The 27,490-nt window shown below is 56.2% G+C and overlaps 1 protein-coding gene across 3 annotated transcripts in view; it reads left to right on the forward strand.

The window, feature by feature from the left end:
• The window catches only part of RIPOR3 (RIPOR family member 3), a 72,864-nt gene that overhangs the window by 28,917 nt on the left and 16,457 nt on the right, over nucleotides 1-27,490 (forward strand). For 2 of the 3 annotated variants that reach the window (XM_070381047.1, XM_070381045.1), the window contains exons 2-4: nucleotides 16,332-16,450; nucleotides 24,348-24,494; nucleotides 26,052-26,130. In XM_070381047.1, the coding sequence (XP_070237148.1) occupies nucleotides 16,341-16,450; nucleotides 24,348-24,494; nucleotides 26,052-26,130 (336 nt within the window). In that variant the 5' untranslated portion in view covers nucleotides 16,332-16,340. The remainder of the gene's footprint in view (nucleotides 1-16,331; nucleotides 16,451-24,347; nucleotides 24,495-26,051; nucleotides 26,131-27,490) is intronic. The other variant, XM_070381046.1, reaches the window with a different exon arrangement.

The raw sequence follows: 27,490 nt of genomic DNA on the forward strand, positions 1-27,490 counted from the left end.
TGGGCTTCATGGCCACTCTGAGGACCGCAGGGAGCTGGAAGGGCCGTCAGAGGGTCCCTGGGGTCTGAAGGCTGGAGAATTGGAGGGTGTGATGGGGCTGGCGAGGACTCGTGCCAGGAACAGAGCTGGGAGACGGCACCCACCTCTCCTCCGGGGCCCAGGGTGAGCTGCGTCCTCACAAGCACGGGCCTTGGACTTCAGCTTCACTGAGACCGAGGGGGCCAGAGTGAGGCCACAGACTCCACTCGGGGAAGCTGGAGCCAAGGGGGTCTTGAGGCGGGCAGCAGCCCCAGTGTGCGCCAGGCTCTGAGCGGGGCTCAGAGCTCCAGGCCTGGCCTGCAGCCCAGTAAGAACACTGGGCACCTACCACCCTCTGTCTCCAAGGTTGTGGCCTTCAGTCCTGCCCCCAGGACCTGGCTGGGGCTCATTCCTGTGCCCGTGGGGTGGGGGCAGGGCTCTCACGACCCCAGACTCAACGCTCTTTGTCAGCGGCCGGCTGATTGCTTTTGGGGGGGCGGGTAGAGTAGAAAATAATACCTTTATTGCTTTGCCAAAATGGGCCACAGTAGGCCAAGGCTTTCAAGACGGCGTGTCCCCACCGGCTGATGTCTAACATGTACAGTGTTCGTGTTTCTTGGGCATCTGCTATGTGTCCTCGTGACCTGCTCTGCTCTGATGCTTTCCATTCCCTACACGCTCATGCTCCGTCATGTCCCACTCTCTGTGACCCCCTGGACTGTAGCCCACTAGGGCCTCTGTCCATGGGATCTTCCCAGGCACAAACACTGGAGTGGGTTGCCATTTCTTCCTCCAGGGGATCTTCCCAACCCAGGGATGGAACCTGCATCTCCTGTGTCTCCTGCATCGCAGGTGGATTCTTTACCCACTGAGCCACCAGGGGAGCTCTGATGTTTTACTTGCATTTAATTTCCATCCCCATTCCAGAGATGAGCCAACTGAGGTCCCAAGCCCTGAGGGAGGTCTTGCAGCCCACCCTACACAGCTGATGAGAAGTCTAGTCGGGAGTCCAACCTCGTCTCTACCGACTAGGCCACACTAGGAGGGAGATGGTGTAGGAGCCTTCCGCTTTAAGGCCTCCTTTGCAAGGGAAGGGGGCCTCAGTCCATGGGGTCGCAAAGAGATGGACGTGACTGAGCAACTAACACTCACTTTCACGGGGGGCAGACGGGTTTCTATTGCCATGGAACGAATTGCCAGAAACCCAGCAGCGCAACGCAGTCCCCGTGACGGGCTCCCAGCTCTGGAGAACAGAAGTTGGTATTGGAGATAGTGGGTAGACCGAGTTCTTGTTTGGACGGTCTAAGGACAAATTTGCTTCCAAGACTGTTTTTGTTGACATCATGCAATTCCATGTGGTCATAGGACTATGGGCTTCCCCAGTGGATCAGTGGTAAAGAATCCACCTGCAATGCAGGAGACCCAGATTCGATCCCTGGGTAGGGAAAATCCCCTGGAAAAGGGAATGGCAACCCACTCTAGTACTCTTGCCTGGAGAATCCCACAGACAGAGGAGCCTGGTGGGCTACAGTCCATGGGGTCACAAAGAGTCGGACACGACTGAGCGACTGAGCAGGCACGCACACTCATGGAGGACTAAGGTTCTGCTTCCTCCCCAGCTGTCAGCCGGCAGCTTCCAGAGGCCTCTGGTGTTCTTGCCATGTCTTCAAACCCATCAATAGAGACTCTCTCACACCGAATCCTTCTCTTGCTTTAAACCTCTTCTGGCTGGAAGGGCCAGTCCTGCCTCAGGGCTCCCCTGAGAAGGCCAGGCCTGCCCAGGATAACCCCCTTTGTCACAGACAGTGACACACTCACAGGAGTAGTGTCTCCTGGTATTCCCAGGTTCTGCCCATGCTCAAAGGGCAGAGGATTTCATTCAAGCTCAAAGTCCCCTGGGATCGTCCGTCATGGACGATCTTAGGTTTGGGGGTGTTTTTTTAAGATTTTTTGGTGTGGACCGTTTTTAAAATCTTTGCTAAATTGGTTACAGCATCGCTTTGGTTTTATGTTTTGGTTTTTTGGCCGCAAGGCATGTAGGATCTAGTTTCTTGACCGGGGGTCGAACCCACATCCACTGCAGTGGAAGGCAAGGTCTGAACCACTGGACCACCAGGGAAGTCCCCTTAGGTTCTAATAATAACCAAATTATAGCCACAGGAACAGTGGTACTTCCTGTTACTCACTCAGAGCGTCGTGGTTTTCAGACTGACTACATCTGTGATCCGGTTGGAGCCTGACAGTGATGCTGTGAGGTGCGTGCATTATCTCCGTTTTATCCAGGAGAGAGATGGATGCCTCGTTAGCGTGTCTGGGGCTGGAGCCCAGATCTTCTGACCCCAAGCCAGCTGGGGGCCCTTGACGCCCACAGCTCCCCCGCCTGCCATCAGAACCCTCAGACCTCATTACTGTCCTTGGAAAGGATGAAGCATCTGTTTCCAGTCAGCCCAGCCCTTGGGGAGCGCTTCCCTGCACACTCACCCCGTTGGGTCATCGAAGCTGCGTTTACAGGAACTGCCCCTGGGCTGGGTGAAGCTCACCTCATTAGGCAGGAAAGCTAGGCAAGACTGAGGGGGCGCAGAATCAAAACAGCATGTGTGCAGGAAGGGACCCGCGGCGGGGGTGGGTGTCCGCCCAGGCCGCGATGCTCTGGCTGAAAGAGGGGGCCATGCAGTCCAGAGGGCTCTGTGTCAAGGAGCGGTCGTCACTGACCCTCATCTGCACACACCACGCCCAGGACTCGTGGATGCCCTGGGTGCCCACATCCTCCAGGTGCTCCACCCCTTAATACTAACCAGAGCCTGAGACCCCAGCGAGCAATCCCTGCTCCCCACCCCCATGCACTATCCCCAAGGATTCTCAAGGGTCTTAACATTTCTTCTAGACACATTTGTGCTGATAGATCAAGTTTTTTAAAATTTCCGTTCTTCTCCTAAAATTGCTGTCTTGTCCCCTTTCATCCCATGCTGGATACTGCTCCAGTTCTTTCCTTTTTCCCAGTTTTGCTGACACAAGTCTGCTGGGAGAGCAGACTTTGGCCATCTCTGTTATGACCTGGTGCAAAAGAATCTGGTTAATTTAAGCTGAGGGGGGTCTCCTGGAAAGCCATATGGGGTGGGGTGGGGCGGGGGGCTCCCTGAATGGATCCAGAAAAGCAGGCCTGGAAATGGCCTGAACCACAGGCTCAGGAACCCGAGGTGAGCTCGTGACAGACCTCGCAGTTGGGGGCTCTCCGCAGCCCGAGTGAATGACTCCTGCGTGTTGTCTCCGGTCCCTCTACTTGAGTTTCCTTCCCCGGGGAAGCCGTGTCTGCTTAGCCTGTGCTTCTCTCCTTAGTGAGGGGTGGTGAGGCTGGAAAAGCAGACCGATGGAAACCGGTGTGCCGTAGGGAAGAGCGGAAGTCCACAGAATCGGGGGTGATGGGAACCCGGGGGGATCCTGCGTGCTGCCCTCCCCTCCCCCACAGCCCCCCCAGCTCCAGCTGTCAATCATCAACACTCGCAGGCCTGTGCTTTCTTACTGGGAAAGATCAGCATCTCTCCTCCCACCGCCCCCGCAATGCTCAGAGCCCAGCTTAGCGTGTTCCAAACCTAAATACACCCCCCGGCTAAACAACGTATTTTTGACCTGTTATGGATTGAATGTGCATTCTCCCTGCAAAATATATGCCAAATTCCTACCCCCTCATACCTGCGAACATGACCTTGTTCAGAAATAGGGTCTTGGCAAGACTTCCCTGGTGGTCCAGTTGGGAATCCTCCTGCCAATGCAGGCGACAGGGGTTCGATTCCTGGTCCCGGAAGATCCCACGTGCCACGGAGCAACTGAGCCCATGAGCCCTAGAGCCGGTGCTCCACAGCAGGAGAAGCCGCTGCAATGAGAAGCCCCCGCTCACCACAACTAGAGGAAGCTGGCGTGTAGCAACGAAGACCTAGTGCAGCCAAAAATGAATAAATCGAAAAAAAGAAGTGGGGTCTTTGTGGATGAAGCAAGTTCAGGTGAGGCCTTTGGGGCGGGCCTCGGCCTAGTGATGGCGTGCTTGCTTATAACTAGAGGGAAATGCTTGTGAAGACAGAACACAGGAGAAGAGGCCATGTCGCCCTCGAGGCAGGACTGAAGGGCGCGGCTGAAAACCAAGGAAGGTGGGGGACTGGTGGCCACCAACAGAAGCTGGACTCGGCAAGCAAGGACTCTTTCCTAGAGGCTTTAGAGGGGACAGGGCCCTGCTGACGCCTTGACTGGACTACGGCCTCCAGAACTGTGAGACGATACATTCTACCCTGTTGTTTAATAATAGGAAGAGCCACTTCATGTTTTGGGTTTTTTTGGCCCAACTGCAAGGCATGTGGGATGTTAGTTCCCCAACCAGGGATCGAACCTGAGCCCCCTGCACTGGAAGCATGGAGTCCTGGCCACTGGGCCACCCGGCAAGTCCCACATTTCTGTTGTGTTAATGGTACTTTGTTAACAGCAGCCACAGAAAACTAAGATACTACCTCAGGTCTCTGACCTCAGCAGCACAAAGCGGTAGGAAAAGCCATAAATGATGGTTTGGTTTTTCCTTTTAATGAGGAGATTAAAAAAAAAAAAAAGAAAAGCACCTCCTGGAAACTGTACAGAAAAGGAACTAATTTTAACAGTTTCTGTTTTACAGATGAGGAAACTGAGGCTCAGAGTGTGTGATTTGTCCAAGTCAAGTAGTTAGAAGGAGGCAGAGGCTGGACTTGAACACAAGTGTTTTTGACCCCAAGGCTTGTACTCACCACTCTCCCTGAGAATGTGTGGACATTGCTCTCACGGGTCATTGCAGAGTCCCCAGATCCTAGTTCCCAGATGTCCTTTTTCTTTATTGCGAAACTTAGTGCTAGCTTTGTCCTTAAGGGAACTACCTGTTCCGACCACATTTTCTGGAATCCGAGCCTCTGCAAATTGAGCCCTCTTTCCCGGGTGATTTTCATTACAAAACGGGAGATGCATTCCCACCAAAATCATCTCCCAATAGACCCAAGGAAGAATGTTTGGCAAAGAAGGAATTAATTGGTAAACAGCTTGTAGTATCCCAACTCCAGTGTCTGCCTGGAATGTTTTGCAACACTTTCGGATTCTGATTTCAGCACAATTTGTTTATTTCAGGCTATTAAACCACATGCATATTCTTCATGCTTGGGAATCCACTGGCCACACGCTGAATGGCAAGAATGGAGACCCTCTCTCACTTCCCGCGGGCATTTGTAGTGGTTGATAGAGCAGGGCTGCAATCCCTGGGGAGACCAGTAGGGCTTTTCCTCCAACAGGAAATAAATTTAAGGCTGAAGATTCTTGCCCGTCAAGGCTTTGGGTGCTAGAAAATAAGGCTGTTCCTTTGGGAGCAAATCCTCGCAATGTGAGTTAACCAGCTGGCATGAAGTCACCCAGTCCTGAGAATTGGGCAAGAAAAAGTGTGAACAAAATCTGACTTTTCCTGCCTTCTTGCCTACCCCCACCCTCCACCCCCAGGGGGCACTGGAGCTGAAGCCAGGGTGCCTGGGACAGTCTCTGTCTACTCACACTGTCGAAAGAAAAACCAGAAGAACAGGCTGGTTTGACTTTTCTCTTGTAAATTGTTTACCTCGGGACAACCAGATGGCTCCTCTCTTGCTGACCCCTTGACCATTTCTCGTGCTGTTAACAGAGTCTATTAGCAAACAGTCCTGCTCCACCAGCCCACGTGCAGGAGTCCCAGGCCTGCGGGCTGGGGAAGCCTCTGGTATTCCAAGGAGGCTGACTCAGCACCCGTGGGCTAAGGAGCTTCATGGGGCGCAGGGTCCAGGCACTTGGGCTCTAAGTGGGGTGAGGGGCTGCCTCACAGTGTGGGAACAGAATGGGTGATGTAAAGACTCTGCAGTCCCTGCCCCCTCCCAGCCCCTCCCCCTTCACCCCCACCCCACCCCCGCCTTTACCATGAGAATACCCGGTTGTGATTAATGTTTGAAGGGTAGGTAGGTAGGAAGGAGACTCTTGGGGTTTCCCTGGTCCCTCAGAAGGTAAAGAATCTGCCTGCAATGCAGGCGACCTGGGTTCAATCCCAGGGTCGGGAAGATCCCCTGGAGAAGAAATGGCAAGCCACTCCAGGATTCTGGCCTGGGAAATCCCATGGACAGTGGAGCCTAGTAGGCTACAGTCTATGGGGCTGCAAGAGTCAGACGTGACTGAGTGGCTGAGCACCGGGGGGCTCTTGAATTCCTGGGTGGTCAGCAGGGAGCTCTCTGCCACCCCTGCCTGGGTTCCATCCTTAGGCACCGCCTCCTTTGGGGCTTTGTGGGTGCAGTAAGGGGTGACATTTTTAATCCTTAGAGTTTCCAGAAGCCCCGAACTTGCGAACTTGCGGTGGGGTATAAGAAGCTGATAGACATTTTTAAAGGCTTGCTCTGGTTTTCAGGTGGGGGCAGAGGGCGAGTGGAGGCGGAGAAACCAGTGGAGACCAGCGAGGGGATGGGGGCTTGTCCGTGGGGTCCAGGGTGGGAAGAGGGGACAGACTCGGGGTGTTTCTGAGAAGCGGGGCGTGCGGTGACCAAGGAGGAGGAAAGAGATGCCCCGGGGGTCTTCCAGCCTGGCTGCCAGGAAGACAAAACTCTCTCCCAGGGACCTAGACTTCGGTGGTCAACAGTTCTGAAACAATTTCAGAGGTGGAAAAGTAGGTTCTTAACTCGGAAACACAGAAGGAATGTTCACAGAGCCAGTCACATAAATATTTGAAGCTTCTGTTACACACGCACACACATGCACGCACACCTCGTTACGTAGAAAGTAAGTGAGGGGCTGGAAGAAAATCAAGAAAAGATCACCATCCAGGATTTATAAACAGCCCCTGAAAATCAAGGAGATCAAGCTAGATAACTGTGCAAGGGAGGATGAATCTGTGAGTCCCAGAAGAAGAGACTCTAAGGACAAGGCACGAATGGAAATACACGTGTTCTCACTAGGAATCAGGTCCATGCGTGACTTCTGTCGAAGGGCACACCAGCCCATTTTAGAGACCTGGCAGGTAAGACCTCGGTTGAGAGAAGGCTGGAAGCCTGTGCTTGCCTTCCTCAAACTCAAAGGCCAGAATCGGATGAGATGAAACACCCACCTCCAGGTTTTGCTGAAATTCCCAGGTGGCTCAGTGGTAAAGCATCCACCCATCAATGCAGAAGACACAGGAAACTCGGGTTTGACCCCTAGGTCGGGAAGATCCCTGGAGGAGTGCGTGGCAACCCATTCCGATATTCTTGCCTGGAGAATCCCATGGACCTCCATGGGACAGTCCATGGAGTTGCAAGAGAGTCCGACACGCTTTCAAATGAGCTGATTTGGGTCAAGTGCAAGGTCTGATGTGGCTGTCTTAGCTCTTGCATCTTGGGGGTCCAGGCCTAGAGGAACTGGGAGGAGGGAGGAGGGAGATAAAACTTAGCAGGAAGGATGAATCCGATTTGCATAATAAAGGCTTGGTGGGAGGGAGCTGGAGAGGGGGCCCTGGGCTGCAGGAGGAAGGGTTGGTCTGCAGGCTGACAGATTGGAGTAGGGACTAGGAGGGGGCCAAGGACACGGCCACGTGGAGGCTTTCATCCCCCCCCACCCCCACCGCAAAAAATATTAAATAGTACAGTATTTTACGACTGGTATAAAGAGGAATGTATTATGTGATAAAATACATCCTATTAGTAAGTAATGTAATTTTATAATTTTATAGCAAAGCATTCCCTTTGACCTGAAAGTTCATTTTCAGTCTTCTGATTGTAAAAATAATCCTCTCATTTTTGTGGAGCCTCTGCCCTGTGACCCCATCCCTGGTGGAGAAATTGGCCCTAAATGTTCTTCACAGACCGCAGCCAGGAACAGAATTCTTTCCCAGACCTTTGGGCTGGTTTGGAGAGAGACTCCTGGGCGCTGATGTCCGGCTGTCTGGTGAGGGGATGCTCTGTGTCTCCAGGATACCAAGAATTCCAGTCGGTTTCATCCAGGGCAGAGTGGTTGGCCCAGAGCTCTGCCCGCCTGGCTTTGAATCCAAACCTGGCCTGGGTTGGGCTGCCCAGACCAGGCTGTGCGTTCAGCAGTCAGGTTCCTTGGGATTAAAAAGCTGCGTAGCCTCTGGGTCTCTCCTGGCTCCAGGTGGGGGTTTACAGTGAAGGGAGACCTCCTGCAGAGCTCGGATACCACAGCCAGCACGCCCGAGGAGGTTCTCATCCATGCCCGGGTGTGTGTACACGTGTGCATGTGAGTGTGAAGGGTGGCGGTGGCCCAGGCCCAGTGGGGGCCGTAGGCCCAGGGCCCCTGAAGACGTCAGGATGCAAGGACCCCCTGCGTCCCCCTCCCTTTTCAGGTCAGGAGAAGAAGCCTGAACAACACGTGTCGCCCACAGAACACTGCATCTCCTCCACCACTCCTCTCGCCCGTGAGAACTCTTTCCTGACCCCCAGCACGCCAATCCCGGCCTCGCCGTGCAGATCTGGCCAGCAGCCTCTACCCTGGCTGTTCCCCTCAGGCACCATGGTCACCATTCTGCCCCCCACTCGCCCCAAGGAACAGTGCAGTGCCTGCAGACAATCTTGGTTATCGCAACCGGAGGGTGGAGAGCTCCTGGTGTGTGTGTGTGGGGTACTGTAAATACAGAGGACAATGCTCACGGTGAAGATGAGCCTGCCCCAGATGGCAGCCGTGCTGAGCTAGAGACCCTCCCATGGCTGCTTCCGGATGGTACCCTAATTAGCACCTGACACCCAGGGGATACCTATTCACCCCTAGGATGAGGGTTAGGTCTACGCACAGCTGGGCCATGCCCACCCACCTGCAAGCATTTTACAGTGAATTTTTTTTTTTAATATGGTCGTGCCAAGGGGCATGTAGGATCTTAGTTCCCTGACCAGGGATTGAACCCTCGCTCCGGGATTGGAAACATGGAGTCTTAGCCACTGGACCACCAGGGAACTGCCTGAAGGTGAACTATTGAAGACCTACCGCTGCCACGTGTTAGTTCAGGCCATTTCCGTTCTACCAGCCTCAGTTTCTGCAAAATGGGGGTGGTCACAGTACCCGGCTCAGACGGGTGCTGTGGCGAGATGCCCCGTTCCTTTTGCCTGGCGCCATGTTTATTCCTGGTCCTAAGCGGACCAGGGTGGTGGTGATGTTCCCAGAGGCCCAGCTTCATCACCCCTACCTCCCCGGGTACCCGAGCCCCCTGCCCTGCGCACCTCCGCAGCCACACACACTCCCCTCCACGGACCTCAGGAGGCTGCTTCCGCTAAGACTTGCTGGCTCTTCCGGAAGACCCCTGGTTGACCTGCCGATGGAGTGTGTCAGTGGTGATCAGGGCCCATTTAAATTAAAACACCCTCTGAATATTTCACAGAAATTCATGAATCATCTTTGCCTCGTAAAACCCCAGTGGAGTTAGCTGGGCATGTAGATGATATCTGTGGACCTTTGGAAAAAAAATTGTTTTTTAAAGAGGGAAGTCTCTGCTTAGACCCCAGATTCACCCTGAAAAGCAGGGTTCTCTAGGTTGGCGGACATACAGTCAGCTTGGCCGTTTGATTACTGCCTGACCAAGGGCAGCTTAATCAACCTCTTGATTTTCTTCAAATTAATACTTTTTTCCAATTACGTTAAGGAAATGGCAACCCATTCCAGTGCTCTTGCCTGGAAAATCCCATAGACAGAGGAGCGTGGTAGGCTACAGCCCATGGGGTCACAAAGAGTTGGACACAACTGAGTGACTTCACTTCACTTCATTGTTTCACAAGTAAAACATGCTGTATATAGTTTACATCTTGCTCTGATTTTTTTGTTCAATAGCTTCAGTCGAGTCCAACTCTTTGCAACCCCATGGACTGCAGCATGCCAGGCTCCTCTGTCCTCCACTATCCCCCAGAGTTTGCTCAAACTCATGTCCATTGAGTCAATGATGCCTTTCAACCGTCTTGTCCTCTGATGCCCCCTTCTCCTCTTGCCTTCAATCTTCCCCAGCATCAGGGTCTTTTCCAATGAGTTGGCTCTTCAATTCAGGCGGCCAAAGTATTAGAGTTTTAGCTTCAGTCCTTCCAATGAATATTCAGGGTTGATTGCCTTTAGGAAAATTTACTTACATCTTATTTTTAAAATTTCTCATGTCATTCTTCCTCAAAATCATATTCCTAACAGCCACACAAATGGGTTATTGACCCTGGGTCTTGCACTTGGCCATTTGTAGCCATACCCCAGTGTTCCCATCTGTGAAATGGGCACGGGTGTGCTGTGAAGTCCAATGAGAGGGCCTGCCTGCCCTGTCCTGTGATGAGTCCTTGACAGGCTACAGGCTGGAGTTGGAGCAGGACAGGAACTCCTCCAGGCCTGCCCTGGGCAGGAAGGACACAGGAGGGCATGGACCACGTGATACACGGTGGCAGGGGGCCCTCTTGCAGCAGGGATCCTGACACCAGCGTCTGGTCGTGAACCGTCAGGAAGTTTCTGTTTGCCCTGCAGCTGTGGGACAGTGAACTATGAGGTCCAGCTGGGCTCCCCAAGAGCTACTTGCTCTTGTCTTACAGCAGAAGCCGGAATTGTCAGCTGATCTGTCCCCGTGAGGCTGTCTGTCTGTCTGCAGAGACACACCCAGGGTGTCCCCTCCTGGCTCCGGGTGCCCCTTCCACGATGGCCTCTGAGAGCTGGTGGGGACTCAGGAATGTGACCTGCTGGGCAGGGGGGTTTCTACTTGCTGTCTTTAAACCAGGTGTCCTTCAAGTCCATACTCTCTTCATTTAAACACAGCATTAAAAAAAAAAAAAAAAAAACCCACTTTAAATCATACAGAAGACGTCGGCTCTAAATGGACGGTTACCTTAAATGAAATTCAGCAAAAACAAAACAACTGACTGCATTCCAGCTCCTCCTCTGCTGCCCCTGGCTCTGTCCCGGGGCCAGCTCTGTGCTCTGTTGAACGGGAAGGGTGACAAGTATCAGGGAGTCAGGGAGCCGGGATGAAAAGGGGACTGAAGACTGAGATAACCCTTCAGTGGAGAGGCCCGGGCTGCGGTGCGTCCCTCATTGGCCCAGAGTGTGCCTGCGTTTTAGCCCAGTCCTCCCTGTTTACAGACCGTGAGACAGAGGTTTAGAGGGCAGCGAACTTGTTCAAGATCGCGTGCAGCTGGAACCACCTTCTCCTGTTTCCCTGGCCACGTCTCCCCAGTCCCAGGCAAACTGGCTTGGGAGGGGCTCGGCGGAGACTGGGGGAGCCCGAGCTGGCGGCCCTGGGGGTCTCCGCGGCTCCGATCCTGGGCAGGGGTCAGCAACTGGACTTTACGGGGTGGGGGGAGGCGCGAAGTTGGGGGTGGGTTTGGGCAGGGAGGGGGAGTTTTGGCTCTTCTGGCCCCTCCATTCCCCTGAGGGTGATCTGGGCAGGTCGTCTGACCCCTCTGGGCTGGGTCTGGCCATCGAGAAGACGAGGGAGCTGGACTGTGTCTGGCACAGACGGTCTGGTTCCCAGGCAGCCCTTCCCTCTTTGGTATAAACTCACACCCCTCATCCTGGGCTATTTTGCCGTTTCCTTTCCTGCTAAACCAAGGGCTATTTTGGAAACTCCTATAAGCAAACTAATCCCTGGCTGGCATTTGAGCGGATCTAAAAGAGCCCTAAGTGAGGGACACAGGCATAAACTCTGCCCAGCCCAGAGAGCCCACGCCGTTAAATTTAGAAGCATCACCTCCAAATGAGGTGAAATTGCAGGTTCCCGCGGCCGGCGGGCAGCTTTGGGCAGCACTGAACGGGACAGATTTAGCGGGGGCAGGGGCCGGCCCCCCGGCTGCACCTGGCGGGGAAGGCCCAGGACGGTCCCTTCAGTGTCTGGGGAGCTGCTGCTGGGTGAGGAGCCCCTTCAGCCGCCCCGCCGGCCCCGCGCTCCCCAAGCCTCTGGCGCCGGGCGGCAGAGAGGCAGCGAGGGACACGTCCTGTCTGCCAACGGAGGTTTGGTGTCTGCATGACTTCTGTGTCTCTCTCCTCTGCCCAGGGGCCCCCACGAGATCCCTGGCCAGTTTCTCAAGCCCTGCAGAGTGCCAGCGGCAGCCGACCTGCCCACAGCCCAGCCGCTAAAGGATCACGCTGGCGGGGGAAGAGGGCGGAGGAGGGGGACGGTCTTGCGGGGAAGAGAGGGGGCTCCAGGGTGCCTGGTCTCTGCTCTGAGTGGTCAGTTCTGCTGTTGTGTCGACCGTGGAGCATCGTTACGAGGATGAGCCTTGGTTAAAGGTGACAGACATCCGTTGGGGCCCGTCGGGAGCCCACTGGGGGCTCCTGGGAACCCAGGGGTCTCAGCTCGGCCAGCTCACAGCCAGTCCACCAGATGGGGGCGGTCCTGCAGTCCGCTAGGTGCGATCCCAAGGGTCCACGACCAAGGATCGGCCCTACCAGGGGCCGGTCAGGAGGGGGCGCTGCTGAGACCAGGCGCTGGTCCGAAGGGACCTGGGCTCCACATCCCCCTGAAGCCTATGGGGATGGCGCTGGGTTTCTCAGCCACCTCCAGTGCCGCATTCTAGCCTGGCAGGTCTCGATCATGAGCTTGCTTCCCTTCCGGGCCCCCGGTCCCCGCTTCAGGCTCATGTTGGGTGTGGGGGGTGGTTGTGTTATGTCAGCGCAGACCCCATAGAAGCAGGTGCAGCCTAGCATGAAGTAGCCAGGCTTTGAAGCCTGTCAGGTTCACGTTCAACCCAGCTCTAAAGGTTCCGCCCTGTGTGACCTTGGATGACTTATTTTTCCTCGGTTTCTTTATATGCAAAATGGGAACGATAATAATGATACTTGACTCCTACAGCAATGAAAAAGTGAAATGAGATTTTAAGCTTTTGGAGCAGGCAGCAGGCACAGAGCTGGCTAGGGGTCATCTGTCAAAAGCTGCTGCATTTGTAAGTAAAGTTTAGGTGGAATTTAGCCAGGCTCATTTATTTGCATATTGTCGGTGACTGCTTTTTTCTAAAACGATAGAGCTGCGTAGCTGTGACAAAGACTACAAGGCCTGCCTGCAGAGCCAAGAACTTTCACTATCTGGCCCTGACAGCAGACGCTTGTCCCCCACTCCCTGGAGTCCAGCACACAGTCGAAGTTCTTATCTTTATCCTGTTCTTCCATGGCCTCCACAGCCCGGTGAAGTCGGGGAAGCACGTGGCCTCTGGTCCCAGAAAGATGTGCCATGAATCCTCCAGGCCCCAGAGAACATCCCTGGCCCTGCTTGCTGGCAACTGTCTAGTGGAGGAGACAAAAAAACTCACCTTTCACAGTTCACCGTAATTGGAGTTGGGGACTAGGGGAGGTCCAGGACGGCTTCCTGGGGCAGGTGGCATCTGGGCTGGAGGCAGAGGGCGGAGGTATCAGTCAGGGGATCAGCCCCCACGTAGCAGCCAGACCTCAAATCGTTCAGTCACTCAGTCGTGTCCGACTCTTTCGACCCCGTGGACTGCAGCACGCCAGGCTCCCCTGTCCATCACCATCTTCCGGAGCTTGCTCAAACTCATGTCCATTGAGTCGGTGATGCCATCCAACCATCTCATCCTCTGTCCTCACATGGAAAACACAGAAATCTGAGCCAGCCTCTTCACCTCTTAGAGCCTTTTTCCTCATACGAAAAGTGGGGTCATTGGCCCTCACGGCCCTGCCGTGAACTGTTAGTCCACAGCCAGGGGCTGATACCTCGTGTGCGTCTGCACCGAACCTTAGATCTCCTCCTCCTTGGCCCTCCTTTCCTAGCTCTGGGCAGGAAGATGGTGGATTTGTTCTAGCGAACTGCATGCAGAGGAACTGTAGAGCGGTTGAGCAATTGTCTTTCTCTTTTATCCTGAAGCGGAGGACTAGAGTGAGGCTGGAGGAAGGCCCCAGAAGGCCAGGGAGGGAGGGTGGTGGGGGGCGGAGGGGAAGGGTGGCAGGAAGGCGTTCTGGTCCCAACCCTCAGGGCGGGCATGCCCCAGCTGCTGACCTTGGGGGTCCCCTTGCCTGCTCCCTCCTGTTCCCTCACCCAGCTTGGTTGAGGTGGAGGGAGGGGGTGTTTGGCAGTTTGAGGAGGTTCCAGTGCCACCCAGAGCCTGTGCTGATAGGGGTGGGGGCAGCGGCGTGAAGATAAAAGTTTAACAACTAGCAAGGGAAAAAAAACCCTCAAAACCTAATTTGTAGCACTTGCCCAGTTCCACGCTGCACTTAATTCTATCGCGGCTGATTTCAAGCTACCAACATTCCTGACAATTTAACCTTCGACTCTTGTGAGCTGGTCCAGGCTGGCAGCCGTGCAGTCCAGGTAGGGACTGTGGGGGTCACGGGGGTCCCCCCGTGGGGCTGGGGTGAGCCCCCAGAGTGGGGGATGCCTGACCGCGTGCCTGAGAGGCGCTGGCATCCGCGTCCGTGTCTGAGAACTCTTGGGTCCTCAGCCTGGCTCTGCTGCTTCCTAGCTGGGTCCCTGGGCTCCCTTGTTGTCTTTCTGAGCCTCAGTTTCCTCATCTACTGAGCTAGGTAGCTCCTACGCCAAGGGGGTTGTGTGGAGCTAATAAGATAATTCACTTAAGCACTTCGTGCACTTATGAGCACTCAATAAATTGCCTCCGCCTCCAGATTGCATCCACCTCCCCGTCCGTACACCCGGCTGCAGGTCACAGGTCTATAGGGTGGGACAGCCCCGGGCACTGGGGCTCACCATGCAGTGGGTGCTCAGCAAACCGTCGCTGCTTCCCCCGTCAGGGCCAGGGGTTGTTCCTTGGCTCACCTGCCCAGCATTGGGGTCTCCAGGCTGGGGTCTCAGTCAGCTGACCGCCGCACAAGCAACCAGCTCTTTCCGGTGTCTACTTCACATTATGTGCTGTTCAGTCCGTTGTCTCCTTGATCCTTTCCTGAATTCCCATTTTACAGATGTGATCACTGAGGCCCAGAGCCAGGGAGTGGCCCAGCTGCAGCTGGGATTTGAGCCCAGGTCTGGCTTTTTGGTTTCCAGCGCTCACCTAAGCACAGTGGGTGTGGGGCTGAGGGGTGTGAGGGGTGTTGGAGGAGGAGGAAGCTTGTGGGGCTACACTGATCTTCCAGGGGGTTCAGAGTGAGGGCTCTGGAGCCTCTGTCAGGGGCTACAAACAAAGTGCAGGGCTAGACACTGGACAGACGTGGCCCCAAGGAGACTGTTATTCCAGCCAGAGGCCCCAGGGTGGGCAGAGGCGTGGAGTCTGGACTCAGCCTCTGGGTTGGGGGACTGTGGGAAGCAGGGGCCTCACTGAGGGGGAGCAGGAAGGAGATGACGTGGTGGGGCAGACCCCCCCGCAGGCCAGTGGGGTCTCTGAAATCCTAGCACTGACTCCACCCTGGTCGAGGAGTGAGGTATGAAACTGTAGCAGCAGAGATTTAGGTTAGATATGCAGGAGAACTTTCCGATTGCTGGAAGACAGTTGGCGTTATTCCCAAGGGATGTAGTGGCATTTTTTTCCAGTCTCAAGATGGTTTGGAAAAAGGAAAAGACAGTCAGGGTTCTAGGCCGGCCTCGCTGCAGCTGGGTCAGAGATGAGACAGTGGACCGGGAGCTTCTGGGAGCCTCCGATGCCAGTGGCCCGGCATCCTGTGAACTGGGCTTCGTCACCTCCTGGTCAAAACCTCACATGGCTCCCAGCTACCCTCAGCCAACTGCAAGGCTAGAGCCCTCCCTGGGGCCGCTGAGGCCCCCCGGCCTGTGCTCTGCTGGCCTCTCCAGCCTCACCTGGGGCCACACCCCCACCCACCGAGCTGCCCGTCCCTGGGTTGTACCTGGTCCTCTGCGCCTCCAGGCCTTTGCCTGTGCCCTTCCCCCCCTCCCTTTGTCCTTCTTCCCTCCTCAGCCTTGCCTTCTCAGCTCTTGGTTGCCTTTTCCATGGGTGGGTCTGGTACCCCCATCACTCTGCTAGGGACACCCTCCTGTCCCTGGTGGCTCTTAGCCTCCAGCTGGACCAGGAGCCCCAGAGGGCGAGGGCTTGGCCCATCTTGCTCAGTGTCTGGCTCACAGGAGATGCTCTATATGAGTTTGTGGAGGGGGTCGGGATTCCTGGCAGAGGGGCGGTGAGAGGAGCTGGCTCAGGACTTGCTGGACCCCCCTGCACGAGGACTCAGCGTTGCATAGGTGCTGAGAACCCAAGCGCAGAGTGCAGAGGGAGACCCGGTTCCCATCTTGCTCCTGCTCCCGCAACCTCACCGAGCCTCAGTGTCCTCATCTGTGAGCTGGGCACAGCATGGCCGTCCCCCTGGTCCGTTGGGCGCCCCGGTGGAGGGTGGTCGGCCTGCAGTCAGCACTTGCCAGGTGCCACTGCGAGGCTGACTGTCCTGCCCTCTCCCCGCAGGTGACCACCATGTCGGTGAGGCTGCGGTTCCTGTCCTCCGGGGACACGGGGACCGTGGGGGTCATGGGCCGGAGCGCCTCCTTCGCGGGCTTCAGCAGCGCCCAGAGCCGGAGGACCGCGTAAGTTCTGCCCACGCCGCGCGGGGGAGGCTTGTCTGAAGGCCAAGGACTGGGGAGGAGGGTGGTGAGGGCGTTCTTCTCTGCTGCCGGTGGCCCTGAGGCTCTCACTCCTGCCAGCCCCGCAGCCCAGGGCAGTGTGTGTGTGTGTGTGTGTGTGTGTGTGTGTATGCGCGCGTGCGTGAGACTCAGTGCTAGGAGAGACCTCTAATTTGCTTCGGATCCAAACAGGTGTCATCTCACATATTCCTGGCTGTTGATCCTGTAAGCTGATCTGCCTGAGTTTATCAGGCCCACTTGGCAGATCAGAAAACTGAGGCTCAGAGAGGTGGAGCCACTTACCCAAGGCCACACAGCAAGACAGATTCAGAGTTGGAACTTAGTCTCCTGGAGGTTGGATTGGGATAGAATGTCCTTCCTGGTTGATGGAACAGGAAATAGGGCCACCTGTGACCTGGGGCAAGTGACTTCACCTCCCTGAGCCTGGCTTCCCTCATGTGCCCAGTGGGGAGGCCCAGTGTCCTTCCCTTGCGGGCTTGCCATGTGGGTACAGGGAGGCGACATGTGGTGACTGCTGGGGCATGCTGGCACACAGTAGGGGCTTGTGGGAGGTTTCCAGGGAGGCGGAGCGGCCTCTGCAGAGACAGACCTGGTCGGCACTCACGCCCGGAACTGGGTTCACGACGGCTCCGTGATGTCTCCTCTAACCTCAGGGAGTGCCCGGGAGCAAGCTGCGTTCCCGCTCCTGGGGCCACGGCCCTGCCGGCCCTGGCATCCTGAGGGGCCCGCCAGCTGCCGGCCAAGCGACTGTGACGGCAGCTGAGCAGGGCGCAGGGCCTGGTGGGCCGGTGACCCCGTCAGCGACCTGAGCTCACCACGGTGCTCCCCTCCTGAGACCCTCCATGGGCTCCCGTCCCACTCAGAGTCCAGTCCTGCCCCCCAGGCCTGGCCGGCTGCTGCGCTGTGAGCCCCCACTGGTGTCTCTGCCTGCTCCGGGCCTTTGTTCAGCCCCACGCCCACCTCCACCCAGAACTCTCCCCACCCTCCTTCACCTGGCCCGGTCCTGCTGAGTCTCAGGGGCCTGAGCTTCACTGCCGTATCCTGGGGTGGGGAAGGGGGCCCCTGCCGCCATGAGGCTGGGCCCCTCATTCAGGCCCTCCCATCTCCCTCACCCCGCTCAGCTCCTCAGTTCCGAGGTGTGCCAGCTTTGAAATCCTGGAAGCACCCTTGGGAAAGCTGTTCAGTTAGTGTCCGACTCTTTGCGACCCCGTGGACTGTAGTCCGCCCGACTCCTCTGTCCGTGGAATTCTCCAGGCCAGAAAGCTGGAGCGGGTAGCCATTCCCTTCTCCAGAGGATCTTCCCGATCCAGGAATCACACTGGGGTCTCCTACATTGCAGGCAGATTCTTTTACCAGCCGAGGTCTGGTGAAACCCTAAGGAACCTGTAATTCATTCCCTACGTATTTCTGGACACCGACTCTGGTCAGGCCCTGTTCCAGGCTGCACCCTCTAAGCCAATGACACTCGGGTTGGGTGCAGCTGGAGGCAGGCGTCATGACGGAGTTAGAGCAGGGCAGGCAAGCAGGCAGCAGGGGCTACAGGGAGGAGGGACCCAGTTCAGTGAAGCTGGAGGGGAGAGGAGTCGAGTACTGCAGAGAGGGCGTGAGGGTGGGGAGGCCTTCCAGGCAGCGGGACAGCAGTGCAAAGGCCCTGGGGTGGGAATGAGCTTTGAGGGGCAGAAAGTGCGGCCGGCCGGGGAGAGAGTGCTCAGGAAGGGAGAGGACCCGATGGGGGCTCTTGGGACATGCACAGCATGAGGGGAGCCACGGACAGGCTGGCACAGAGGAAACTGAGGCCCCGAGATGGGGAGAAATTTGGCCAAAGCCTCAGAGTTAGCACCAGCACCCCTGATACTAAGCCTCTGAGGAGGGACCATGTGGGTGCCCCTATGAGGAAGGCACACAGTGGGCACTCCATAAATGCTGCAGAGAGGGTCTAGGGATGATGAGGAAAGCATACAGTGGGCGCTCCATAAATGCTGCGGAGAGGGCCTGGGGCGATGAGGGAGGCACACAGTGGGCGCTCCATAAATGCTGTGGAGAGGGGCTGGGGCGATGAGGGAGGCACACAGTGGGCGCTCCGTAAATGCTGCAGAGAGGGTCTAGGGATGATGAGGAAAGCATACAGTGGGCGCTCCGTAAATGCTGTGGAGAGGGGCTGGGGCGATGAGGAAGGCACACAGTAGGCACTCCATAAATGCTGCAGAGAGGGTCTAGGGATGATGAGGAAAGCATACAGTGGGCGCTCCGTAAATGCTGCGGAGAGGGGCTACGTCCAAACTGGCCAGGGAACGACGTTGTTTCTGCATCCAGTCATTTCTGAGCTGCGTCTTCTTGGGCTTCACCGGGCCCCCACCCCATCGGGTCTGTACAGGGCTGCCAAGGACAGCTGTGCCTGTCCCCGGGGGCCTCCCGCCCATGGGACCTGCCCTGGCTGAATGTGCGTGGAGCCGAGAGTGCGGCTGGGCCTCCGGGAGGGCGCCTTCCTCTGACTTCTACGGAAGAACTTCGGGCTCTGTCCCTGGGCTCTGCAGCAGGGAGGGGTCTGTGGACCCTGCCCGTGCTCACAGTCCACACTCTGCTGTCACGATCCCAAAATCCTTAGCAAGTGTTGACCAAAGGGTCCTGCGCTTTCTCTTGCCCTGCCTCATCACCGATTCTGCCTCCCGTCCTGCCGGCAGCTCTCCTCCTGCGAGGCTTCTGGGGGCCTCCGGACTCCCTGTATACATGGCAAATGTCCCCACTGGGAGCTCTGCACAAAGAGTGTGCCAAGGGGGATCCCCGGGCTCTTGCTGGCCTCTCCTGGATTCCTTGGGTCTCTGGGCAGAAAGAGAACTGAGCAGATCTGACCTGTTGACCCTAGAGCTCAGTGGTCATCAGCAAGGCTGTCTTGACCAGATGCCTGCAGAGTCTGTATCCCAGTCTGAGAGAGATGGCCTCGGTGGCTGTAAATGTCCCGGGCCCCTCCTGGGGGTCCTCGTCCAGCCCCTCTCAACCCCACAGGGAGTTCTAGAGGAGATGTACCCTGGATGGGGTCTGAGGTTCCTGAGTGGCCGCCATCGGGCCTCACCCTCTGCAGTGCCCTCGCCAGGGGTGGGGGAGACGCTGCCGCAACCGCAGGAAGCAGCAGATCTATCTTTAACTTCCTGTCCCTGTCCCGCGCCCAGGGGTCCGGACCCTTGGTTCTGGGGATTGGGTTTCAGGCCTCACCTTCTGGCTTAATGGCCCAGGTAATCCAACCGGGCTGAAACAGAGCCGCTCGCCAAGGCGCTCGGCAGTGGGGGCGGGTCAGGCAAAAATAACCTTAGACGGGACAACAGGAGAGCCGGGCTCCACTTAGGTGTCCCCAGCCCACATTCCTGCTCTGGCACCCTTTGACTCTGGACATTTTTTCTTTTTAATTGCATAATCAAAGAATTTACTTGGGGAAGTAATCTGGAAATTTTCCACTAAGGCATGAAGGACTGTTATTAATATAACCAGGCCATGTGTAATAAATATTGATACATAATAATATATTATAACATAAGGCATATATACTAAGGTGGGGAGGTGAAGAAGAAGGCCAGGTCTTGACACTGTCCCCTTTCTGCCCTGATTGACAGGCAGGGCTGCTCTTAACCCCTTCCTGCCGTTCCTCAGCCAGGTCTCCCCTCCCCCAGGCTGTGGCGCAGGGACACTCCCGAGCCAGGATCTGCTGCGATGTCCCCTTCGCCTTGGGAATTCCTCCGCTGACATGCCTGGGAAATGTCAGTGTGAAAACTAAGAATCAGCCCTTGATTTCCAAGGAGAGGAGACTAGAGAAAGGACAGATGGGGGCTAGAGCTCAGAGATGTCAGGAGGCACGTGCTGGCACCCAGGGAGCCCCCAGAGCAGACCCGACCGTGGCAGGTGTGTGGGTGTCTGTCCTCATCCCGGGCATTGAACCACCGACAGAGGAGGAAAGGTGAGCTTGCAGCGAACTCTGAGTCTTCACCCAAAACACGTCCAGTCGATACTATTATTTACTGCCCCATCGCCAGCCCCGCCCGCCTCCGGATCCCGCACCTGCGGCTGTCATGCACCCGGGGCCGCCAATGTTTCTCAACGACCCCGGGCAGACCGACCGGCTTGGCAGCCTCCTGTGAGGGATGGGTCCAGTGGGTCGCACGTGCCCATCTGGAAGCTTGTCTGGCATGCCGAGGGTGTTTAATATTTACTGAGTCCTAGTGTAACATCCGCCCCTGGAGGGTGCTCCCTGCCCTGGCGGTTGTGACACTGGGCCAGACATGCAACCTGATTTCACCATCCGGAGGCTGCATTGCTGACCCTGGAGTGGCCACCATGCCGGCTCCGAGTGGCCGCCATACCTGCTCCGTGGGACCTCAGACAGGCGCACAGGGCACAGAGCTTCCCCGGGAGACCGTGCTTTCAGGCACAGCTGGAGACCAAGGGCAGGGAAGCCTCCAGGTAGATGGAAGTGGGGCTGGCCAGGGTGCGCACCCGCTGGGGACCGTGGGGCCCCGGGAGCTGGCAGGTGAGCGGGGCTCCTGCAGCCCCACCTCCTAGTGGCGTGCCCACTGCACCTGCCTCCCTGCCCACCTGCTGGGGGCCCTGCTGCTGCTGCTAAGTCTCGTCAGTCGTGTCCGACTCTGCGCGACCCCATAGACGGCAGCCCAACAGGCTCCTCTGTCCCTGGGATTCTCCAGGCAAGCGTACTGGAGTGGGTTGCTATTGCCTTCTCCTGCCGGGGGCCCTAGCCTGTCTGAAACCTGCTTCTCTCGAGGCTACAATCCTGCCTGTCCCTGCCGGCCTGGAGATGCCAACTTTGCGGAGGCTGTGTGCTAAGAGGTGGGTGACAGGGCATCCGGGAGGGTGGGAGAGCGAGGCACAGAGCCCCTTCCTGGGCTGTGCAAAGTGTCACTGGACGTACAGTGTGTGGATAACAGCGACAGCAGGTGCAGGGGTGAGCGCTACTGATGTGACAGGCTTATGCCAGGGCTCCATGCACGTTACCTGGTCAAGCACGGCCTGAATGGAGGAGCCTTCCCTGGTCAACCTATTGAAATTCATTATCCGGCCTTTGTTTTTTCTGGGCTCTAGGTACTATCCGATTATAACTTTTCAATTGGAGTATAGTTGTTGTGGGCTTTCCAGGTGGCTCAGTGATAAAGAATCCCCTGCCAGTGCAGGAGACGCAGGTTCCATCCCTGGGTCGGAAGGACCTTCTGCAGCAGGAAATGGCAACCCACTCCAGTGTTCTTGCCTGGGAAATCCCATGGACAGAGGAGCCTGGAGGCAAAAGAGTCCGCTGGGCTAAGTCGTGCTAAGACATGACCTAGCAACTAAACAACGAAAATAAATAGTTGCTGTATGATATAAATGATGTATGCACTTTAAAAAATCACCTTATTAACTCCAGCATATATATAGCACTTACTCTTTCCTGGGAGCTGCTTGAATCTCTTTACATTTACTCACTGTCACAGCAACCCTTCCTCTGGTCCTCATTTTACAGATGGCAGGGCAGCTCACAGGGTGGAGGTTTTGTCACTGTTTTGGTCACTGTGCTAGTCCCGGCTCCTGGAATGGCATCTGTGCGTAATAGGAGCTCAGTAAATATTTCCTGAGTGAATGACTATCTCATGATAACTCTGTGGGACGTGCCTTCTCATCATCCCTCTTTTACAGATGGCAAAACTGAGGCTCCAGCAGATTAAGTACCCGTGATCTCTGGGGTTAGGATTTGGACATGGGCAGCTGACCAGGAGCTGTGTCCCAAGAAATGATATGAGTTTCTAGCTTGGCGAGGCCCCGAGGTTTCCAGGGTGGGGTTCCAGATCCTTCTTTCCCACACCATCCTTGGGACGGAGTTCTCAGCATGCCTGGGCAAGGCTTGGATCTGAATCTCTGGCACGCTGGTTTGTGATGTGGCATCCACGCTGGGGAAGCACGGGGCTCGGGGCTTGGTCCCCGTCAGCAGGGGGGCAGGACAGCGCTCCTGAGTCGACCGCAGGTCTCTGTGACCGTCCATGGAGCGGGCAGCGTCCTGACTAGACTGGAAAGGCAGCCCAGCACCCTGCCAGCCCTTGTGGGGACCACGGCTCATTGGTGGCCCAGTGGCCTGCTCCCAGGCCTGGTGAAGGAGCTGGAGCTCTGTCCTGCTGGCCTCCTGCCTACTTTCCGGACCCCAAGTCCCGACCCCATTCTCTGAGGACCTTGAGCCTCCAAGATTAGGCCTCTGGCCCCTTGGCTCCCATCAAGGTGCCTGGCTCAGAGAAAGCCCCACTTAGGGTGGCTGTGCACGTCACTATTTATTCAAAGCCTTTAGCAAGCACCGGGCAACAGCGGGTGCTCAGCGTGTACCCTTCTGCTGCGTCTTATCACTCGGCTCCCTGGGCCGTTGGGGGGATGGTGTCGGTGAATCCAGCGGCCCAGGAGCTGCAGGCTAGGGCTTCATTTTCTCTGCTCTGTGGAAATCTTAGTTGTCACTGTTAAGGTCTTTGAAGCTGGAACTTTGCTAGGACCTAACGCTCTCCTCCCCACACCCGTCCCGGGGTCCCCAAGGCAGGTAGGGCCCAAGATGCAGCACCTCCCAGCATCTTCCCGCCTCTGCTTCAGTCAAGCCTCGCCCTGCGGGACCACCGCCCCCATCACACACAACTCCGCCGGCTCCTCTCCACCCTTGCTCAGTCTGTCCGCTCACCTGGAACACCCTTCTTGGGGGTGGAGGTACCTGTGTTCCTGCTCTTCCTTCAGGGTCCAGCCAAGGGCCCTTGACATGTGGCATTTCCCTTGTTCAGCTTAGTTCAGTATTTACTGAGCCCCTGCTGTCTTCCAGGCTGTGTTACAGGGAAGGATACAGATAGGATACCATTACTTCAACAGTAATGGACATTTATTAAGCACCTACTAACTGACCCCACCCTGCCAAACCTTTGACTTGGTATCTGGGAGAATTTTTAGCATTACCCTCTGATTCAGGTTCTGCTGTATTCCCCATTTTACAGATGAAAAAAACTGAGGCTCGGGTAGTGTATTAGTGTAGAAGTGAAGTTGCTTTGACACAGAAACCTCCCAAGATATAGAGTCTTAGATGAGACCAGTTGCTCCTCCCTCCTTCTCCTGAGCGCGTGGAGCCGGTGGATGGTCCGCTCCAGGGGCGGCCTCTCCCAGCTCTTGTTGCTCAGCGGTCCCCTGAGTGGGTCCCAGTGCACGGGGCTGGAGCCTGCTGCTCAGCGCACCGAGAAAGCCCAGGAAGGGGGAGAAGTTCTCTTTCCGGGGGAGGGATGTGTTGGCTAGTCCAGGCTTGGGACAGCGGTTTGCCTCAGAATGCCTGTGGATGCATGTGTGTGCGTGTTCATGAGTGTGGCAATTTGTCACTCCAGCTCTCGCCAGACTACATGAATAAAGAGCAGGGCTGGGGAGACACCCCAGAGGAAAACTGAGGCGCTGTTAACAGAGGGAGGGGGGTGGATGCTGGGCCGCCAAAGCCAACAGGTGCCCGGCCTGGGAACGCCACTGGACTACGGTTTGGTCTTCATGCTGCTTCGCCTGCACAGAGCTTGCTGAAGAGCGCAGACAGACAGACAGCATTGGCATTCAGGCTGCTGGATTGTATTGCTCACTCTAGGCTAATTTCTCATATCAGGTTCATCTTCAAATTCAAGCGCTCATTTTGCAGATGAGGAAGCTGAGTCCCAGGGAGTCTTGACAACCTTCTTGAGACCATGCAGCTTGGGGGCAGGACTCAGCGAGGTCTCCTGACTGCCTGGGGCTCTGGCCACCATTCCCGAAGGGCTTGTCCCCGAGAAGGGCCATGCCCAGACCCCCACCCTGATCCCCCCCATCCTTCTCACAGAAAGTCCGTCCACAGGAACTCAGTGAGATCTCGGATGCCTGCGAAATCCTCCAAGACGTACGGCACGCTGAGGAAGGGGTGCGTCTGTTCAGACCCCAAGCCCCAGCAAGTGAAGAAGATCTTCGAAGCGTTGAAGAGGGGGCTCAAGTAAGGAGGCAGTGTGCTGCCCGTTGCATCCTTTGGCCTCGTCCGCTTGCTCCTCTCTGCCTCTCCCTCGGCGTCGGGGGTGGGTCTTGTCTGTGCGCGGCCACAGAGTGAGCTCCTGGTTATCCGTTTAGTCAACAAGCATGTCCTGGGTGCAGCCACATGCTCGGCCCCTTCCTTGGGCGCCGGGATGAGGGAATAATGGCAGGGGCCCTGTTGCCATGGAGAACACCCACGGCGGGCAGGGCCGATGGCCATAAAGGAGTAATGTGGTCAACACCGTAACTTCCACGCACCCTGAGGGCAGTGAGGAGTGGGCGTGGTGGAGAGGCAGCACCTGGGGGGCCTGCACGCAGGGTGGTCCGGAGGCCTCCCTGAGGATGTCCTGGCTGTTTCTGAGAAGGACCCATGACGCTGGCCTCTGGGGGACAAACATCCCGGGCAGAGGGAAAGCACATGCAAAGGCCCTGTGGTAGGAGCTTGCAGAGGAGCCGGAGGTCAGGGCCAGGGCGGCTGGGCTTGAGTGAAGGAGAGAATGACTGATTGACTGAGCAGAGGCTCGGACAGAGGAGTCAGTCACTTATTCCCCATATTTTTATTGGAGGTTTATCAAGTGCCAGCCACAGAGTTCAGTTCAGTTCAGCCACTCAGTCGTGTCTGACTCTTTGCGACCCCAGGGCCTGCAGCACGCCAGGCCTCCCTGTCCATCACCATCTCCTGGAGTTTGCTCAAACTCATGTCCATTGAGTCGGTGATGCCATCCAACCATCTCATCTCTGTTGACCCCTTTTCCTCCTGCCTTCAGTCTTTCCCAGCCTCAGAGTCTTTTCAAATGAGTCAGTTCTTCGCATCAGGTGGCCAAAGTATTGGAGCTTCAGCCTCAGCATCAGTCCTTCCAGTGAATATTCAGGGCTGATTTCCTTTAGGATGGGCTGGTTTGGTCTCCTTGCAGTCCAAGGGACTCTCAAGAGTCTCATTGGCTGCAAAACACAATGTGAAAAGTCTCCCTCGGACCCACGGCTTTTTCTGTGTTTTCCAAAATAGGGGTTTGCTAAGACCCATTCTGGTCCCGGCCATCCAGACAGCAGGACAGCCAGCCTTTGTCTGTGAGGAAGGCGTGTCCTCCCCGCTCCCTGCCCCCCACAGCTCCCATGGCTGGGGGGAGGATATTGGCCTCTGGAAGCCATCACCTGTTTTCAGATCTGGGTTCAGACTCTTCCCTGCCTTGTGGACCCTGTACTGGGTGGCTTCCGAGTCAGTTTGCCCATCTCTAAAATGGGTATAATAACAGCAGCTCCCTCCTGTTGGCAGGGCTGTTGGGGGAATTCCCGCTTGGCACAGTGCAGGGCACACAGTGTGTGGGATGCGGAGGCAGAGCGGGCGGGGGGCCGGGTTCTCGGCGGGGGGTCTGGCTCTGCCCTCTGACCCTTGAGTCTGCTGAGCACCCCGCTTCTCCCCAGGCCCGGCCGTGGCTGCCTCCTCCGTGGAGCACCGCGCCCCTGCCCATTTCGTTCCTTCCTCTTCTCCTTCCCAAACTCCTCTCCCTCGCCCTCCCCGCAGGGAGCATCTGTGCGCCCAGCAGGCCGAGCTGGATTACCTGACGGGACGCCACAAGGACACTCGCAGGAATTCCAGGCTGGTGAGACCCCTCCCCAGCCCCTCCCAGCCGAGTGCCCGGGTTCACCCCCTTGCCTGCCTCGTGGGTGTGAACCTCAGTCTTGGGAACGCAGAGGCCGACAGAGTAGGCTTTATTTTTAATGAATGAACCTCACTTGGACCCAAAACAAAAAACAAAACTCCAGAAAAGCCCAATACCAAAAACAAACCAAAAAAAATACGATGCCCCGTTAAATTTGATTTTCAGATAAATAACAAATCATTTTTCAGTGTAAGTATGTCCCCTGCCACCTTCAGGACATAGTTACACTAAAAAAGAAACTTTATCCATCGTTCATTTGAAATTTAAATGGAACTGGCTGTCTTGTCATTTATCTGCTGGCATTTCCAGGACCCCCCCCACGGGGGACCTGTGTCTCTCCAGCACTCAGGTTTTTTCCAGTCCTGGGGAGTCCCTCTCGGCCCCCTCGTCTCTATCTGGCTGCACTTGTCACACCTCCCTCTCCAACAGCTGCGGCTATTCAGCTGTCTCTGTCTCTCCCTTCTAGAAGTAACTCTGAGGAAGGCGAGGCTTGTGTAGAGGTCTGTATGTTTTAGCTGCTCCCATTTCATAGGTGGGTACACTGAGGCTGTGAAGGGGCCACCCAGAGGGACGAAGCACGTGGGGCCAGGTTCCCAGTCTCTGAGAAATTGCTGTATAGTTACTGTTCTTTCCAAAGCCTTGGGAACTTCCCCATTTCTTAATTTCTTACATAGGGTTTTCATCTCATAATCCCACATATACGATGTCACAGATGCACACCTAGGAAAGCAGACGCCCCTCTGGGGGGTGGTCAACCATCTTTTCCCTATTGCTTGACTGACCCCCCTCCCCGATCTTCTCTGTCCCATCCTGTTTAACCCTTGAGGATCATCTAGTATTTATCTTTCCATATTTTCCTCCCTCGCCACCTTACTGCAAGTACGCAGACTGTGTATATATATAGAGGGATCTGTAAGGGTCACCTTACAAAGTGAAGTCACAACCTGCAAACTCTCCCCTGTCTTACTTCTTTTCGTTGGTGGTCGCCAACTTTGTGGAAATTTGTCCAGGCTCAGATATAGTGACCCTAACCCACGCGGGCAAGGCAGGGCCTGTTTTGGAAATAACTTACATGATCATAGGCACACCCATCGTGGGCACACTGTTTGTGGCTGCTTTTCACGCTCCAGAGGCAGGAACCATGTGGCAGGCCCAAGCTGCGCTATTTACTCTCTGGCCCTTTGCACAGAGACCCCCTCACCCTGACAATAGATTCTTTTCACTGGCTGTACCATGGCGCCTGGCGGGGATGGCCCAGTCTCCTTCCATCTGAACTCCTGGTGCCGCCGGCTGCCTCTTC

The sequence above is a fragment of the Bos mutus genome, chromosome 13 (genome assembly GCF_027580195.1).
Source record: "Bos mutus isolate GX-2022 chromosome 13, NWIPB_WYAK_1.1, whole genome shotgun sequence".
Lineage (NCBI taxonomy): Eukaryota > Metazoa > Chordata > Mammalia > Artiodactyla > Bovidae > Bos > Bos mutus.